The sequence below is a fragment of the Stegodyphus dumicola genome, chromosome 4, assembly GCF_044657685.1.
Source record: "Stegodyphus dumicola isolate Sdum_Otavi_A_Nest chromosome 4, ASM4465768v1".
Taxonomy (NCBI): domain Eukaryota; kingdom Metazoa; phylum Arthropoda; class Arachnida; order Araneae; family Eresidae; genus Stegodyphus; species Stegodyphus dumicola.
This window is the reverse complement of record NC_140771.1, coordinates 10,571,441-10,590,887: the sequence shown is the minus strand read 5'-3', so window position 1 is coordinate 10,590,887 and position 19,447 is coordinate 10,571,441. Positions and strand designations below refer to the sequence as shown.

The 19,447-nt window shown below is 34.9% G+C and overlaps 1 protein-coding gene across 2 annotated transcripts in view; it reads left to right on the top strand.

The window, feature by feature from the left end:
- The first annotated feature begins 1,329 nt into the window (after positions 1-1,329).
- Positions 1,330-19,447, top strand: part of LOC118186942 (SEC14-like protein 2) — a 68,110-nt gene continuing 49,992 nt past the window's right edge. The window contains exons 1-3 of one of the 2 annotated variants that reach the window (XM_035357121.2): positions 1,330-1,444; positions 7,790-7,970; positions 11,557-11,643. In XM_035357121.2, coding sequence (XP_035213012.1) covers positions 11,557-11,643 — 87 coding nt within the window. In that variant the 5' untranslated portion in view covers positions 1,330-1,444; positions 7,790-7,970. The remainder of the gene's footprint in view (positions 1,445-7,789; positions 7,971-11,556; positions 11,644-19,447) is intronic. The other variant, XM_035357120.2, reaches the window with a different exon arrangement.

The following is a 19,447-nucleotide window of genomic DNA, read 5'->3' as shown; positions in this document are numbered from 1 at the left end:
GGGTCGTCCCAGAGTTACGACGCCGAATGAGGACCGGTATTTGGCAGTTACTGCCAAAAGAAACAGGCGGAGACAGCTTCAGACCTGTCTTATCAGCCCTCTCCAGCCACTGGTACGGCAATTTCAAGGCAGACCGTGTACAGACGCTTAGGGCAGATTGGTCTATATGCTCGTAGACCTGTAAGATGCGTTCCACTTATTGCAACTCACTGTCGCCTGCGGTTAGCCTGGAGTAGAGAGCATGCATTGTGGACACCGCAACAGTGGGCTTGTGTGATGTTTTCCGACGAGTCCAGGTTTAGCTTGCAGTCTGATTCTCGCCGGACTTTCATATGGAGAGCTCCAGGTACCCGTTACCACCAAAAAACATCATTGAACGACACCGTTACGGTGGTGCAGGAGTGCTCGTTTGGGGTGAAATTATTCTGGGTTCCAGAACTGACCTACAAGTTCAAATTGGAACCATGACAAGCCTAATCTATCGGGACGTCATTCTGGAACAACATGTAAGTTTGTTTCGGGGCACACAATTTGTGTTTATGGATGACAACGCCCGTGCTCACCGTGCAAACATCGTAAGCGAATGCCTTCAATCGGAGGATATCATCCGTATGGACTGGCCAGCATTCTCACCGGACTTGAATCCAGTAGAGCACGTGTGGGACATGCTTGGCCGACGAGTTGCAGCCCGTCAACCTCCTCCTACATGTCTACCGGAACTTCGGAGAGCATTGCTTTTTGAGTGGTGTAATATCCCCCAAGATCAGATTGATAATTTGATACTCAGCATGCCTAGGCGTTGTACGGACTGTATTGCATCGTCTGGGAGACATACAATGTGTTAACAATCATACCAACCATGTAATATTGGTTTTTTTGTAAATAGGGTTTTTTTTTTTTTTTTTTTGTAATTTGCTCCAGGGAGAAAAAATCGCTGTTTTTTTTTAATAATATCAAACATATAGCATCTTTTTTTGCTCTTTACCTTTTGTTTAATAAATAAGCTTTACAAATAAGTCAAATTTGTTTTGCTTCTAACTCTTCCTTTGCCTGATTTTGCATTATCCTTAATTTATGGACATGAGTGTATTTGATATTAGTTAAAAGGTTTTATAGAACGATTTCAGTCGGTTTGCATCATGACATAACTAGTTGGATAGAAAGAACTTAGAAAATCCTGTCTTTATAAGAGACGTATATTTTCTACTTTATTTATCATTTCAATGCATACTAAGTTTGTAGATAAGAAAATTAGGCACTCGAGAATTTGCCTTTATCGCGCCAGCACTACATACGTGCCAAGGACTCCTGATAAAATATTGTTAGAAAGGGATTCCTATCTTGATCATGTCCATGAAATTCAGACCTGCATACAATACTCGAGTATCAAGGCCTCTGATTTGATAGAAATTTAATTTTATGTATGGATACTGATTGCTGCCAGGTAAGTAGATAAATATGTACTGGTTACACGTAGTTTTAAACTAATTTTAAACTGTGTATTGAAATAATCCATTTATGTTGTTTTTGCTTGTTTTAAAATTACGTAAATCTTTTCTTTAGTCCAAAGGGGTAATTTGCCCAGAAGAACTATTAATTTCATTTTGGAATTTTGCGTTGGTTCACTATAACTATCGGCTCACTTTTCAAATTGTTGCCAATAAATATTAGAGCACTGTATTAAAGAAATAAAATAATGAAGAATCTGCATAAATGCACCTATATTTCTCGCATTGTGATAAAACATCGATACCTAAAAGCATCCAATTTTGAATAACGTACGTTTCCACCCGAATATGCGCATCTGCAAGCCCAAATTTGGAATTTGGAATTTGTTTTATTACCTATTTGATATTTTGTAAAATTTTAATGTATTTTTGATTAACAAACTCAACGATTTCAGAAAGAGCTATGGCAACACTCTACGGGAGGGGGGGACTTTTTATCTCCAGCGCGCGAGACTGTGTATCGGAAATTCTAAAGAGAGGCTCATTTTAAAATTATTTTGCGATATTGCTGTTGAACTGAATTTTATGGTTCAAGTGTGAATTTAATTAATAAAGGTAATACAAAAAACGTTAAAAAAACGCTTTTTTGGGCGTAATATAAAACCTGAAAGCTTTCAGATTTTTTGTTTCCTTGCCATTTCTGTTTCTGTTTAAACATGCAAACCTGCTTTCAAAAAACCTAAAGGTAGTGCAATAGATGTCGGATTATCCAAACTTCAGTTATTCAAGTAGTTTATCCCTCTTTAAGCCTAGTAAATCTAAATAGGCTTAACTTTTCTATATGTATTTAATTTTGCTATTAAGATTGTGAGGATTCATTTCATTTATCGAACAGTTAGTTTTATTTTAAAACAACTATCCTTTTATTCTCGTTTTTCAACCCACGCTTTCTTGCAGGAATGTTAATGTGTTGGCTCAAGTGTATTCAAAACTGAGGTAGAAGGAAGTTAGTATTTAAGAGAAGGTTTTGGAAGGTGATTTTAGAGAGTGTGTTCTGCCTGTCTGAAAGGCACTTCCTATTTTTTTTTACTAGCTATTAGAATTCAGTGGCGTTGAGCGATTCTAGCCATTAAGCTTGTTTACGCCGAATTTTACGAGTCAGAGCCTGCCTGCTCTTTAGGTAACCCGTGGAAGGTCATTAGCCTAATTTAAATCTATTTTATTTTACGTTATTCGTTAGTTTTGGAGTTAAGTCAAAAGTGTTGGCTTCTGTAAGCATGAGTCAGTGTCATCTGTGAAATGTATATTGAGTTAAAAAGGGTTCTTTACACACTTTTTTGGATTTCTTCGTATTTAGACTTAAGAATAATTCTTCACAGAGTCTTCTAGTTTCTCGTTAGTTTATGTTAGAGACGCTATAAGATAATATAAAGCATAAGATTCCATTTTAGGAAATAGATTAATTTAAATGGACTAATTTAAATACATTGTAGACTCTATTACAAACTTCGCTCAGTGAATTTTTGTGAGTATCAATAGAATAGAAAATATTTCTTGTACTGGTATTTAGACTTACTTCGCTTATTATGGTATGCTATGACAAATACTTTCTTCCAAGCGATGAAATTTCTCATAATTCTAAGCATACAAGAACTATTTATCTTGCATACTGTATAAAATGAATACCATCTACATAATAGTTTCAGCTCTAGCCTGGATTGAACTGGACGGGAAAAAGTACTGTGAATACAACGATTACGTGAGTTGTATTCATAGTACTTATTCAGAAATATATCTCCGCAAGAAAATTCAAAGAAATTGTTCAATTTATAAATTTATTCAGAAATTCGTTGTAAATGTTTAAAAATATTACGCAAATATTCGTAGTGAATACGTAAGCGTATACATGCACGTATCTGCGGAGATGCTCGTACTCCTTCACGACGCTGGCCGTGTCTCTTGCAAGAGTTGGGTAAATTGCATAAGCCATCACGTAAAATGAGTAGGAACGATGACGGAATAAGATGGAGAATTGTCGGCAGATTATAAGCAGGCAAATCCCAAGCACAGGTGACTATAGAGTTCAATGTAACGCCCAGTGTCTTCTGCAGTTTGTAGAAATAGTTTCAGGACACTGGATCCATTTCAAGAAGATCTGGAATTGATCGCACAAAATCCACAACCACGAATGAGGATAGTTGTTTGGCACATTCAAAGCAGCGACACAGGTCTCGACCTCAATTCATCATGTGGTTAGTGCGCGATGAGTCATAAAATGAACCGATACAGTTCAGCAAGCGAAACGGTTCTGATCTCATCCCACTATAGAGCCGGTTTGCCCACCTTTCATTTCCTTTAAAAGTTTTATCGACCCTGAGAGAATCAATGCCAACTCTGTTTCGAAACCTTACTGTAGATCAATTAGGTACTCATTCGGAGTAGACGTGAAAAATGAGCAAATTTCTTTCGAGTATGAGAAATCTGGAACTTCCAAGTTCCAGACCCGAGGCGCTAGCATATAAGCATTCTGTACCGCGCCACACACATAGGGAAAAATCCTTTCTCGTGATTGGATATGGCTTCCGATCACATACGCTTAGGAACGCCTTCACTTTGCTTATGCTCGAAGGTACACCTCAATACCATTTGTTTATATTTTGATAGCAGTACCGAAAAGATAATTATGTGTGTTGTATTTTTGTTGCTTGAAATTATACTTCTTACAACACATAAAAAATGTAGCAGTTTTTGTTTTCCTAGAGAGAAAAAGTATTATTCTTCCTTGTGCCTACTCCTTTAATGTGTATTAAATGCAGAATTTTTTATTAAATGTTTAATAAATGCTTAATTTAAAACGTTTAAATGTTTTATTAATTTTTTAATGTTTTAATAAATGCATAACTTAAAAACCCTTCATATTAAAGTTGTTGTGTTTATGAATTCATTATTTTATGTTCATTATATGTCCATTCTCTGCAGATACAATCTCCGAAAGCATGAGACTTTCTAAAATAGCTAAAACGACGTTGAGTCACAATAGTGCACAATATTTATAATCAGTCTGAAAAAGTAAAATTTATTTTTGAAGTTGCACTAATATAGATTTGGAACAAAGAAATAGAGTACGCATTTTAAATTGAATAATATTACTTTATGAATATTGCCCGTTTTTATTGTATAAAATCTTTTGTAATAGTGTTTGACAGAAAAATGCAGTTTGTCAGAAAAATGCAAATTCAGTGACAATACTGAATGCATTTTTTTTCTTTCATCTATGGTAACAGAACATTAGAAATGACATGGACATTAACATGGGAATAATATAACATTTGCAAAGGAAATACTTTCTGGAATGTGAAAGGAACAGTATTCAACAAAACTGCAATATTACGAGTAATAATATACTTACTAGTACACAATGCCTTTACAGATGGCTCGAATTCGTCGTGTTTTGGTTTTTGCACTACGTTTATGAACTCAGCTATTTATATAATCTAAGCGCCTAAGATTGCTTCTGATATTAACAGCATCTTTGAAAGATTTCATTGTGTCATTATTCCATGAAACAGGAACGATTCAGTTTTTCTCCCCTCCCCGTTTCAAAGAAAACAAGCGATAATTTTCACGATTTAGTGTCACTCATGAGCGTCATTCAACGAAAACAAAACCGTACGAGTCTCACTTAAACGCCACTATGCCGAGTGAAAATGATGACATCGGAAAGTATGTCCAATCACAAGCATGAGTTTTTCCTCATGCGCGTGGCGCGGTACAAAATGCTTATATGCGAGGGGCTATCTTTTATTCACGATGCCATGCAGCGGAGAAGACAAACATTCCTTGCATTTTCCACCACTCAAATCGTGATTGGGATGGAAGTGACCCAGTCGCTAAATCGAGATTGTGACGAATTACCTTCTACCAGGTTTTAGTCCGGCGCCAGGTAGCATTTTCGGAACTAAAAACGAGAGAAATTAGTGACTTCCTCGCTGGGATTTTAACTCGAATGAACCTAAATTTCGGATTCTGGAATAAGGAATCAAGTAAGTTTAATAAAAAGAGATATTAATAAATATATATCATATTCAATACAATTCAGGAGGTAAAATATTGAGAGCTTAATTTTTTAAAAACTACTCGCACGATTTTTACAAAACGTGGCAGTTTGGCATAATTTGAGTCGTAGAATCGAAATATGGAAAAACATTGGCATGTTATTTCAGAAAAAGTCCGATTTTGAGTCAAAATATCTATGCTAGAACAATGCTATATATAAATCTAATACATATCCTAAGTCGCGCTTTGGAGGCATGATAAACGCAAGTTGAATTTCTTCAATCGGTCCGGAAGAACGTGAGAATAGAACTGTCCACCCCCCTTTTTTACTTCCTTGTACGAAGTAAAAAGGAAATATTATAATCGCGAAAAGCTTCAGGCCGCATATTTCAACGAAAATATCCATTTTGACCGATATCGAATGCAATTTAACGATGTTTTTGCATTATATCTGTACGTAAGGACAGAATAAAACACACTTTTCCTCCAAAAAAATTATAAAACTGCTTTAAAATGAATTCTGAAGAGAATGTTTCGTGCCGTCTGTACGAACGTATGTACGTACGTATCTCGCATAACTCAAAAACGAGTAGCCTCAGAACGTTGAAATTTTGTGTATAGGACTGCTATAACATGTAGATGTGCACCTCGTATTTTGGTTGCAATCGGCCGCACCAAACGTATATAAATATATTTATATATATATCCACTCTCTTTTACGGCTCAGTGATCTCAGTTTCTTTACTCTTATATGTTTGTAAATTATACATTTTTTGCTTTAAAAATGATTGAATTATGTAGTTCTTATCTTCCGGTTAAGGTTTTTATGCCCTTAGTAGATAAATCTGTATGCGATATTTTTAGTATTATAAATAATTTTAAAGTTGTTTAAGTGCCGCTAAGTCTAAATGTTTTTGATGGCGGCCATTGCTTGTTTACATTTGAAACAGCAGGATAGTGGCTTTGTTGCCAATCTAGAGAAACTTAGCTTCGCAACAACAAAGATAACGCCTTCATTTATTATTGCCAATTATATCATGCTTAATCTTTTCTGAAATTTTTTCGAGGAAATAAGTGTTTAAGATTTACTTCGTAGTTTTTAATGCAGATATTTTGACTTTTTATGTACTTTTACCTTGTCGCGAAGTGAGAACTGAATTAATTGAATGAGAAATACTCAATCGTCTGTGAAAAACTATATCCTTTTTGTTTTGTTTGCTTAATTTCTTTTATACATCGTTCTAGCTTTATTATAGTATTTGAATAGAACATGTGGCAACGATTAGATAATTCTTTAAATGATATAAATTTTGTGCATTCTCAGTTATAATATGAATGAAATGTAATACCGTTAAGTGAACCTAGCACCAGAGTGTCGCCATGGCAAACAAATAGAGTGAATTTTAAAGAATGCATTTATTCTATTGTGGTTATGCGCTGTCGGGGAAGTAGATTTAATTCAGTCCGATAAGTTTAAGTGAAATGCAAGAAAAAATGCGTATAATTTAATATTGCGCACATGGAAATCATGTGGTGTACACATCAGATTTTTTATTTGCGCAGAGTATATTACCGTGAAAGACCGTAATTGGAGAATGCCGTCGGTCTTTCACTAATGTACTTGGTGACATTCTCTGGTGAATGTCCATACATACCAAATGGATTGGTGAAAGGTATGCTGTGGTGGAGGTCGGAACGAGAGGCCGAGAAGAAAGAAATGTTTCGCGACTAAATATCAAAGCAAGAGATTCTAGTGCAACCTAAAAATACCATAACAGTTTAAGCTGTTAAACATAAGTTGCTACAATAAATAAGATTGTACACAATCACATAACTAAGTAAGTTTATTATTCATGTTATTTTCTTTTCTGGTTTAGAACTTACCCATCTTTTTAAGTACAACAGCTTGTTAACATGTGCTGTTACTTAAGCGTTCTGATATATTGACGTACCTCATAATATTTTAATAATAAAGTATAATTTAAAACTAAACAAAAATATTTTTTCAACATTCGCCAACAATGCAAGGTGAATGTTGACATTTTCCAGTATAAGTGAGAAATAAGGATATTTATCAAATGTTTCGGACATACGACTTAACCAAGCGACCATTGTTGACATTCACCGTGGAATATCAACATTCTCCAGATTTCTCTCTATCAAGGTAACACGATAAGAATATACGAATTTGTTTAAATTAAAAACAAGGATATGTACACTTTTTAATAATGTTCTTTATTTTATCTAGTCTACCTTTTTTTATTTATACATTTTCCCATTGACAGATTAATCAAAGATTACACATGAGAGTCTGATGACACTGGAGGGAAGCTCAAACACCTGAATGCAAAACAATAGAGTTGGACTAACGACAGAAATTACGACAGATCTCCGAGTATTTCTTCTGCAAATATAATTTATCTATTTATTTGGCAGTCGCAAAGAAGACTTTAAATCCCGTTGGGGGTAAGTCTGATTTGAAATAAAACTGTTTTTTATGAAGATGGAATTTAATTAACAGCCAAAGCAACTGACTTAAATTCTTAACTATTTCATTTGAATTTGACTGTAACATATTATTGTAAATAATTACGTCAAATTTGCTTGCTAGGTTTATAAAATGAAAACTGCAACCCTACCGCAACTGATTTAACATTTCAAATTATTAACTCTATGAGTCAAAATGAAACAAGGTTTTCTTATCTAAGGTAATTCTACCCAAAACGAGGAGAATTCGACAGCAACAAAACTTATGTACTTTAGGCTGATAGTTTAGGATGTAACAAATGGCTAACGGGAGACGACGCGGAGCAAATCCTGGAAACCAAAAGGGTTAAAAAAATTAAATGTGTCCATCCGAAAGGAAAGCGAATCCAGTAAAAATGCTTTCCCTTTATTTTGTATGAAATAACTTATACATTAATTTATGTATACCATGTCCACGAGCGCCCTCTCATGGACTTATTTTCCATACGTTGCACGTAGAAATATATTTCTACCTACAAAAATGTTTCAAGTAAAGAAAATATTCATGTTATGGAATTTTTTAGTTAAAGAATTCAGTTTCATAAAAATTACGAAATGTTACTTTTTTTACGTGCCTCCCTTCAGTTTTTTGTTTGTATGGTTATGTAAAGGCGAAGTTTATGTTTATTTCAAAAAACAAAATACAAAACCGTTTGACTACAGTACGAAACAAATGGATCGAAATATATAATTTTAAATTTTGTGATCATGTTCAGGGATCATCCATAAATTGCAGAGTGAAATATTGAATTTGTACGGAAATGTAATGCAACAATCACGCATTGTATTAAAGCCAGTAGAACTAATGATGGCGTAGAAGCACTGATGGCATAGAATGCAGAACTCCTCCATTTCGTAGATGTTGATCTATACTGAACAGAAAACTGAGCAGCCGAGGTAGAATAAATATTTAGCTTTACTTTAAAAATATGTTTTGGCCACAAACAACTTGTCACACTACTTGTGCCTACATCAAAGTGTTTGCATTTTTAATAGCTTTGCAATAACAAGACAGGAACAGGCAGCCTTCCAGTTAGGCCGAAGTGTAGAAAGCAAATGCAGTTGTGTTCTGCGTAAAATCTTATTGCAGAATGAGTTAATTTTGGTTCTTAATGCATTTCAGTGGATAATTAATAGTGCTGTAAAATGATTATTGACAGTTTGAGTTTTAGTTACACATACTTGCTACGTAAGTGCCATCAGGGCTACGTTCGAAATGACACATTGCAAGAAAAGTTTTTTTTTTTTTTTTTTTTTTTTTTTTTTTTTTTTTTAGAATAGAGAGGGAAAATAAATTAACAATAAGCGTTAAGTAATTAAAAAAAATAAATTGTCTTTTACATTTTTTATCTTAGTTTTGCATTGTTTTAATCTTTATTTTAGCATTTTATTAACGATTCCACTTTAATTATTTACAATTTCAATTTTTAATTTCCTCAATAGTATAGATTTACTACCTGTTTTCATTTCACATTTCATAGGAAATAATTTTTATTTACTTTTTCTCTATTATATATAATAAAAAATTATACCTTTCTCACAGAATGGTACAAAATACGTGCAACATATTTTTTGCATTAATTAAAAAAGGAAAATATTTCTTCTTGTTTTTTCTTTCATGATTGTTAGATTAATATTCTAAAGTAATAAGATTGCATGAAAATATTTTTAACGTTCATGAACTTATAAATTATTTATGTGAAAGTTCTTTCGGCGCACCACTTGTAACAGAATAATTTATTAAGGAATATTACTCTAGTAAATTGAAAAGAAATGTCGGTGAAGGATTTTTAAAAGGGAAAAAGGTCAACCTTGAATTTTTCCTATTTACTCTGTCTGAAGAAATGCTGAAAAAATAGAGTAAAAATATCAATGTACAGATATTTGTGTCATTTAAAACATTTTTGTAACTATAAGTATAAATAAACGACCAGTGATTGCGAAAATGAAATCAATTTCTGTAAGTATGGTGTATTCTATAAAGAGTGTATGTTAATTAAACGCAATAAAACTAAAATTTGTATGCACCTTACATTATGAATTTTTTTCCATTATACATATTATATAGAATGCATTACTTGGAAAACATTGTGTGATTAAAACAGATAATTTTGCAAAAAGTATTTAAAATCACTCAACTAAATTATTAGTTTGTTTCTTATCGATAATTTTTCTAATTATTCAGAGCTTCGATTAAAATCTTAATCTAGTCTTTGAAGCAATATTTTTCAAAAGGAAAATAATCAGAAGTAAAAAAAATCGATTGTGTATAATTTTATCATATTATCATACTAATTTTATTTTCAATCATTCATAATTTAAGCCAGATTATACTTCAAACGTTTGACTACATGTAGTTACAGAAAGCGAGAGTGTTTTATTTGTTCTTCTATTTATCACGAATAAGTTTTAAGTACAATATGTAAATCAATAAAATTCGGCTTTTTTTAAAAAAATAGAAAACTAAAATACAGCTTTAGTTTCTAAAACTATAATTTTTTCAAATTAGTTTTCTAGCTTTAAAATAATTATCTAGATTCAAATAACAGTTCAGTTCAAACTGATACGTTCTGAGAGCAATTTAACACTTTTGGTCTATATTTTCATGAATTCATAAAACCTAATATTAATTATCATGAGATCGTCTGAAAGAAATTTGCATCCAATTACATTATTAATGAGTAAATTTTAAAAACTTTGCTGTAAAAGAAGAAAGTGGTCCGAAAAAATAAAATAAACATCACATCCTTTATACTCCCCCCCCCCCAAAAAAATCTGAAAGGTTTCAGATTTTAAATTACGTCCAAAGGGGCGTTTTTTTAACATTTTGTGTGTTACCTTTATTTATTAATTATCACATTCTCGCACTTAAACCATAAAATTCAGTTCAATAGCAATGTCACAAAATAATTTTAAAATAAGCCTATCTTTAGAATTTCCGATACACAGTTCCGCGCGCTGGAGATAAAAAGGGTTTTTACCCCCATAGAGTGTTGCCATAGCTCGCTCTGAAATCGTTGAGTTTGTAAAATCAAAAATTCGCTAAAGTTTTACAAAATATGAAATCGATCATAAAACAAATTCCAAATTTCAAATTGGGTCTTCCACATGCCCATATTTGTAGGAGTATTACGTTATTCAAAATTCGATGGCTGTATGTACCGTTGCTTTATCACAATGCGACATACTAGAAATAGACATACATTTATGCAGATTTTTCATTATTTAATTTCTTCAATTATAATACAGGACTCTAACATTTGGTGGCAACAGTTTGAAAAGTGAAACGGACATTTGTAGTAATTCAACGCAAAATCGCAAAACGAAAACAATAGTCCTTCAGGGACAAAGCCCTTTGGACTAAAATACCTCAGGTTAGATTTGCTTTCGCTTGTCTATTACAATAGATATTCATCAAATTGATCTATGCTGAATATTAAACTTTACAATTTAAAAATGGTACTGAAAAGAAGCAACGATCATCACACATTGTTCTATTATTTAATAAATTTTATCTTAATTTCAGATGGATAATTCAGCAGACAGCCCCTGTTTTAGGGAAGGTGAAAACAAATCAAAAATGAGTATTGCTCACTGTGAAGCTTTAGCACTAGTAAGTTAACTCTTTCATATATTTCTCAGATATATATTTTACTTATCATTATAAAGAAATTCATTCATACATTGTAGCTACCCGTTTTCAATTCATTTATGTGTTTATAACAAAGCTTGGAGATCTTGGAGACAGTGAATATTTGTTAAAAATTTACAGAGGTTTTTGTATATAGTCAGGACTGATATTTTAAGAATATCAATCCCGACTATTTACTATAAACATATAGATTCAGGTTCTTTATCTCATTATGCATTCAAGTAAAGCAGTATCTAAACCAAATTCTAAACCCTTAAAAAGATGTCTATCAAAATTAGTCATGTTATTACCAAAGAAAGGTATCCCAATCACGACCCCTCAATATTTTTGAAAAAGAAAAAAAAAAAAGCATTGTATGTGAAGCTGCTCATCTAAAACTGCACAGTGATAAAGGATTAGTTTTTAAAAATACCGTCGAACATTAAATGAAAATATGCAAATCATAGAATTGTGGGGGAATGCTGCACTATTTGGTAATTTTACAGAATAACAAAATGCTAATTTCGATTTCACAAATCATCGATTCTCGACTAAAATTAAATTAACAAATAAGGATGGGCAGAGTTTTAAATTTACATGTATTTGTTCATAAATAAGTTTCATCCACTTAACTGCCATCTAGGCTCACAAGGCGTGGAGTTTTCTGCCTTCTAACGGCTGGCTCAAACTGTTTATAGGCGTTGGCCACCACTAAGGCCGGAAGCCGTGGTCTCTTTAATATTGAGGCACTTAATAAGTGAGCCACAGTTGCCTACTATGAAAGTACGGATAAATGACATCCAAACCTTCTCAGGGACTCTAACCTAGGACCTTCGGTACGGCAATCAGAGGCACTAACAGCTTTACCATCTGGACGGTACAAGGCCTGGAGTTAGGACACCGAATTTTAACGGCCTCAAAATCACCTTTATGTTTCTCATATTCCAGTTTTTCCTTATAAGAATAAGAATACCTGTGGAAGAAGGTTGCTTCTAGATTCCCAAATGTAACTTAGTAGGGACCTGACAATATACACCTTGTCAGGACTTGTATGTCTCTTTATCTGCTTCGGGAACACGACGTGTCCTGAATGGGAACAAGGAGTTCAAATACACTCACGTTTGTGAAAATTGCAACACCATGAAGGACTTACGCGAGTGAGCTGAAATTTTCAGGAAATGCAAAGTAGCGCATGATATGCAAATGATTAGAATTGCAAATCCGTAGCGCATGCGTATGCTGAGCAGCGCCCTCTGAACGGCTGATGGATCCGAATAAATAGACGGCTGTAGCGAGGCGTGTATGGTTATCGGTGGTTATCTGCTAGTGGTAAACGTTAACTCAATCTGTACTTATGCCTCGTTGACGAAAGAGAGCGAGATTTGAACAACTTACAGAGTTTGAACGAGGGAGAATCATCGGCCTTCGTGAAGCTGGATTGTCGTATCGTGCAGTAGCCTCTCGTGTGCAGCGTAACAGCAGCACAGTGATGCGCGTTTGGAAGCAGTGGACGGACGAGTGTCGGACAACTCGGAAATCCGGGAGTGGACCCCGAAATGTGACGTCAGCTCGCGATGATAGACACCTGGTCCGCATGGCGCGGATGGACCGTATAGCTTCCTCTAGACAATTGGCAGCACTGTGGTCAATAGCTACAGGTGTTTCATTGTGTGCTTCATCAATTCGTAGACGTCTGCTGCATTGTGGACTGCGCGCACGGACTCCTTTATACAGGATCCCCCTAACGCACGACCATCGCCGCCTGCGGCTACAATGGGCCAATCAGCATAGAGACTGGCGTGCTGATTGGCAGCATGTCGTGTTTTCTGACGAATCCCGCTTTAATTTGTGGTACCATGATGGCCGCATTCGTGTCAGACGCTATGCCGGTGAACGCCACCTTCCGGAGTGCATTATCGAACGCCACAGTGGACGAACACCCAGAGTTATGGTCTGGGGCGCCATAGCATATCATAGACGATCTCAATTGCTACGAATTGTGGGCAATCTGAACAGCAACCGGTATATCCGTGAAGTTCTACAGCCCGAAGCTGTTCCCTTCCTTCAAAGCTTGCCAGGCGCTGTATTTCAACAGGACAATGCCCGCCCTCATACTGCTCGGATTGTTAAATCCTTCTTTGCAGCGCAGCAGGTACAGCTTCTTCCTTGGCCTGCGTGTTCCCCGGATATGTCGCCAATTGAACATGTGTGGGATGTCATTGGTCGGCGTCTTGCTCGTGATCCTCGTCCTGTTGCGTCTGCAGACGAACTTTGGGTACGCGTACAAACGATATGGAATGCTCTTCCTCAGTCAGACATTCAAACTTCGTTTGACTCCATGCCACGTCGTGTAGAAGCACTTATTGCGGCACGTGGTGGCCACACAAAATACTGATTCTGATCTCTTGTTATTGTTTGTTTGCTTTGAACATTTAATCATTTATTTGTACCACTACCACTCAACTGTGTATTAAATTGCATTCAATTATGACGATTCCTTCTTGGTGTTGCAATTTTCACAAACGTGAGTGTATATGTTCAAATATACCCTTTATTCTCTATAACATGGATGGACAACACCACCAGGAAGGGTTGACTTTACCCTTTATTCTCTATAAGATTACAGGTGCTCCCGCACTTCGGGATACAGAGACCAACCACTTGTAGTCTGAACGTAAAAATATAAAACTACTAGGTTACGTATGTAGTACGCAAACTGCCGAAACTACAATGCGTTTTAAATATCAAGAGGACTAAAACTCTGGCTTTAAAGGCAATCAGCAACTGATTGGAACTCGCTTGTAATACAGTGGCAAGGCGGATCACTTTCTCTCTCTTTCTTTCTAACACTTGGCAAAAAGCCACAACTTAAATACTTGGCGTTAGCAAGTACAATTTGCATAAACAAGTTAACACATTTAATTCTGGCCGGTAGTGGAAGATAAAAAAAAGATAGTAAAGTTTTAAAATGAAATAAACGCTAGTAAAACTTAAGATCCTTACAACCTGATAGAGAAAATACACCACCATGAAAATTTGGTTGCCCAGTTATACAAATTGCAAAGAAGTCGGAGTTGAAAAATTTATATGAGTGATCTGAAACAGAAGTTTGTCGCGTGGTAAGTTAGTAAAATCAAGCGGAAGGAAACGTCAAATGAGCCAATGGTTGGCACTCTTTGTCGCTGTCAGAAACGTGTTTTGTGAACTGTCTTCCCTCAGGGACAAAGCCCCTTCGGATCAATTAAAAATATTTTAAATAAATTTTAAATATCGCTTGCTAAACATTTATAAAAACCTAATGTAAACAAGAATTACAATGTCATAAAGTAAAAAACTCAAGTTTCTGTTTGTTTTCTGTCTGAAATCTAAAACTTGGTATTTTCCAAAGCTATTTATTGGTTATATTTTTTTAGATTAAAACGCACCGACAGCTAAACCATAACTTCCTGAGCTGGCATTCCTTTTAAATAATTTTAGCATGTTTAATTGGGCATTAAATAATTTACTTCAATTAAACTATAAATTAAATAAAATATGAAAAATTTCCAAGTTTTCAGTGAATCTTTCCCAGATGAGGAAAAAATTTGATATTAAATACTGACAACCAAACTCGTTCTCCTTTTTATCAAATTTTCCTTCGGCGCATGAATAAAAATACATATGTTTGTATAAAAATAGATATAAAATATAATTTCTTACTACAGCTTGATACTTGACGGTATTCGATTGTGATAATGTTTCTAACTTATGAAAGAAATAACTGGCAGTTATCTTTATCACGGATTGTGGACTCTCACCGATCAATCAGGTTCTTTTCTTATCAGTTTTCAACTGTGATTATTGTTCTCATACAAATGTATTCCCAAACAAAACGATTATTCTTAGTGCAAAAGTTCATTACTGAGAGCTTTATTTTTTGACAAATAGAAGTTAATGAAATTTGAATCTTGAAATCTTTGAATAAAATTCATATCACGTCGTAAATTAATTAACTATATTCATAGATTTCCTCGCGCGTTGTTCAAATTCGTTTTTAATGAAAATGAAAATAATATAAACTCTAAACAACAAAAATTTTCAGAACGCCATATTTGCAACAAATACATAATGGAACTGCATTCGAGGGCCGCATAAAAATACTTTGGGACCCGCATACACACGTCATACATACATCACGCTACATACATACATCACGCTGGCATACATACACCACGCTGGCTGCCAGTTTGATACTTTTGATCTAAATGAATGTTAGCATGCTTTGATCGACGCATTCGAAAGCAGTTTACGGTCATGTCGCCCTTTACAAAGACTTCCATTGATGCAAAGGCACCAAAACCAATGATTGTAATGGTGCTCGAACAGAGCCACTTAGACCAGTGTTTCTCGACCTGTGGTCAGCGAACAACAAGTGGTTCTAAAGACCTACCCTTGTAGTTCTAGATTTCGAAAAATGGCAAAAATAAAATTCAAATTAACTGCATATACCCAACTACAGCTTAAATTCTAAGAGTTTAGAAATGATACATGTCAACCGTCTATCATATTTTTTCCCGAGATATTTTATAAAACTTATTACCGGTTATCGTACACATATATTTTCATCTTAGCAACAGAAAATGAATTTAAAGCACTATGGCTGTGGTGCTTCTTACCTAATATATCCAAAAATAGAATAGCTATTAAAGAATCGGCTGGCTCAACCATCTGTTTAATGTAAGTGCCAACATTTATTTATTTTTTAATTAATAAGATAAAGATTATCGAACTCTAATAGCCTTGAATTATTAAAACCGAATATAAATTTTCTTCTATTACTTAATATCAGTATGAAATTTAATTAATTTTAATTAATCTAATTTAAGAAACAGCAGTATACTGGTTAAAATACATGCTAAAAATTAGCTTTTGAAGGGGAAAAGAGTAAAGTTGTTTTCAGAATATTCAAAATTATAAAAGTGCATGTAAGTTTAAAAAAAACCTTGAGAAACGTTGTCTTAGACAACTAAATAGTGCAGAGTAGTGCACAACGATGAGTCTCCCTTATGTTTCACTATTGACAGTCGTCGAGTAAGAGTCTGAAAAGGATGCAGAGATAGGTCTAATTTCTGAGGGACTGCTAAATGCAATGCTTGTCGACAACGGGCCATCATAGATTTCAGCGGCAGTTAATTCCGTCACCTCTGGTTCTTATCCACAGAATAATTACACACCGACGATACATGAATGAAGTACATCGATGCACAATGTGCACAACTCACGCATAATGGACTGTAACTTTACCCAACTTTTAAAATGCTATTTTCATAAACTTTACACCATTCATAACTACTCGCAATCATGAATTCTATCAATATTCTTTTACAGAATTCTTTGTAAGATTTTTTTATTTTCGTAAAGCTTGTTGTTAAAATTTTTGTTGCCACAGGAAAGTAATTCTAAATTTCCTGTTTGGATAGCTCTCTTCAATGGATCTGATAAAGATTTTCATTGGAGATGCTAATGTTATTCAAGAGTTTCTGGATCCGGGCTTCTAGCAGTTCCCGTTCCCTGCAAAGAGTTTCCAGTTCCTTATCTCGGAGAAGGTTCTTAACTTTTAATTTTTCTTCTTTCGTGCAAATTTGTTCCAAAAGTTCCTTCTGGAGAGATAAATGTTTCTATCTGATAAGTCTCAGTTTTTATTTATCTCTCTCTCTTTTTTAATCTTCTACGCCTTTTCCAAGACTTCCTGGGCGTATAATTTTGACATTTCATTCCCCTTTCTTACTTTTTCCTCATTGGCTATGATCTGTTCTTTAATTTATTTCGTGAGATCTTGCTCGAGTTTTTTCCTTCGAGGCCTGCTGCTCCTTTTCCAACTTTGTCTACATTTTCTCCAACTCCTCTTGGTACAAATTAACTATCTTCTTTTTTTTCAAATTCTTCTTCTTATCTTATTTGATCTCGAAGGTATTGTTTATCGCTTCCTGTTCTTTCGTGAGTGCTTTTTCTTTTTTTTCCCTACCTTCTTTTTCGTCATTCAAGTCGCCCAGCCGATATATTGGTTAGTGACTCTGACGGGAGATGGGCACGAGTTTGAATGCCGAAGAAGACATGGTTGTAACTATCCGTCCCTTCATAGGAGGTAAGGGTAGCCAGCCATTAGTTATTTCTATAAAGAAATGGCCACCACTTCCGGCCCTTGTCGTGTGGCAAGGTTAATGGCTATTAAATGGCAATGCAATGGCTATTAAATAAAGCGCCGGCCATTCAAAAAAGTTCCTCGTCATTCATGATCTACATCAGGAAGAAGAAATTGGTCAGAATATCGTCTTGAAATTCTTTTGCCTTCCACTTCAATTTGGCCCTCAGACGTTTTTCGCTCAAATCACGTCGTGTTTCTTCCTGCTTCCTTCGCTGGCGCTCCTTCTTGTCTCTTTAAGATCAGCCCGCGATGCCTATAAACGGGAGGTGGTGACCTGCGAGAAGGTGATAATCGAGCTCTTTTAGGATCTTCAACAGACAGATCCCTGCCTTTCCTTTTTCTTGTAGGTCAGCATGTCTTTGACGAGATCGTTCATTCGTTAATAAAGAAGATTGCGGAAGAACATATTGTTGTCCTCTGAGCTCAGGAATACAGATTTTCTGATCTAGAAGTATATTTATTTTTATATGATCTATTTAATATATACTTGACCTTGGAAAGAGTACTAAGTCGAGAATCCGAATGCTGAGATTTTCAGAGTCTAACGTTTTGACCCAAAACTTTACTAATAGCAGCCTACCATTGATTGTAAGCCTTATCAGCAACATCGCAGAAACTGAAAGATTTTCATGACGAAAGATATTTTGTAAAACTAACTGAGCCTTCTCCAATAACTGAAATTTATTCTATAAATGTAAACAATTACTACACCGCAAGACGACGCCAGAGGAATGAGTTGAATTCCCTAAAATATAGAAAACTTTTAATTCTCATTTCGTAGTTTATTAAATACTAAATGATGCCTTAAATGCTGAATTCTTAAGTAATGGCAGGCCCTAACCGTCCATATACGGTCGAGGCCGATAGCGATGCCCACTTTATTATGGAGGCTCTTAAGAGGTAGACCACTTTTGTCTCCTGTGAGGGAACAGAAAAATTGCACCTATACCTCCTGGATTCGAATCCAGGTCCTTCGATACGACAGTCAGAGTAACCACTTTTCCATCTGGTCGGCAATAATAAGAAGTAAATGTTTAGAAAATCGAAAGAAAGTGGAAATATCAGGAAGATGGGAAAGTATCGCAGGATTTTACCATGTCAAAATTTAAGTGCATAGAAATAAACTCAAGTCGTTCTGTAAGTGAAAATTTTTAGAAACTACCATAATCTTGATTCCATGCCATTTACATCCAGACTTCTTTGAATTTGTATTTCATTTTTTTTTTCATATTGAAAATTTTATGAGTTTCACCAGCATAAAAATGCTGAAGGAGCCAGTCGGAAGTTACTTTATGGTAAATCCGATTATTGATTATAGCCATGAATAGCTTCAGAAATTCGGAAAAGGAATTTTTAATTTTAATGACAATAAGAATTCGCCCTTTACCTCAGTTGTCTAATTCTAGGCTACTAGGAGAATGAAGTGATTTGGAGATGCTACTAAAAGAAAATCCACGTATCACCAGTAAATACAAATACAGCGGACAGGCTTCGATGTGCACAGTTAACAATAATAAATTAATTTTAAAGAAAATGGGAAGTTTTCTTGTGCTAGTAATTAGGTTTCACACGAGCACGCACCTGGAAACAATCAGCAAGAAG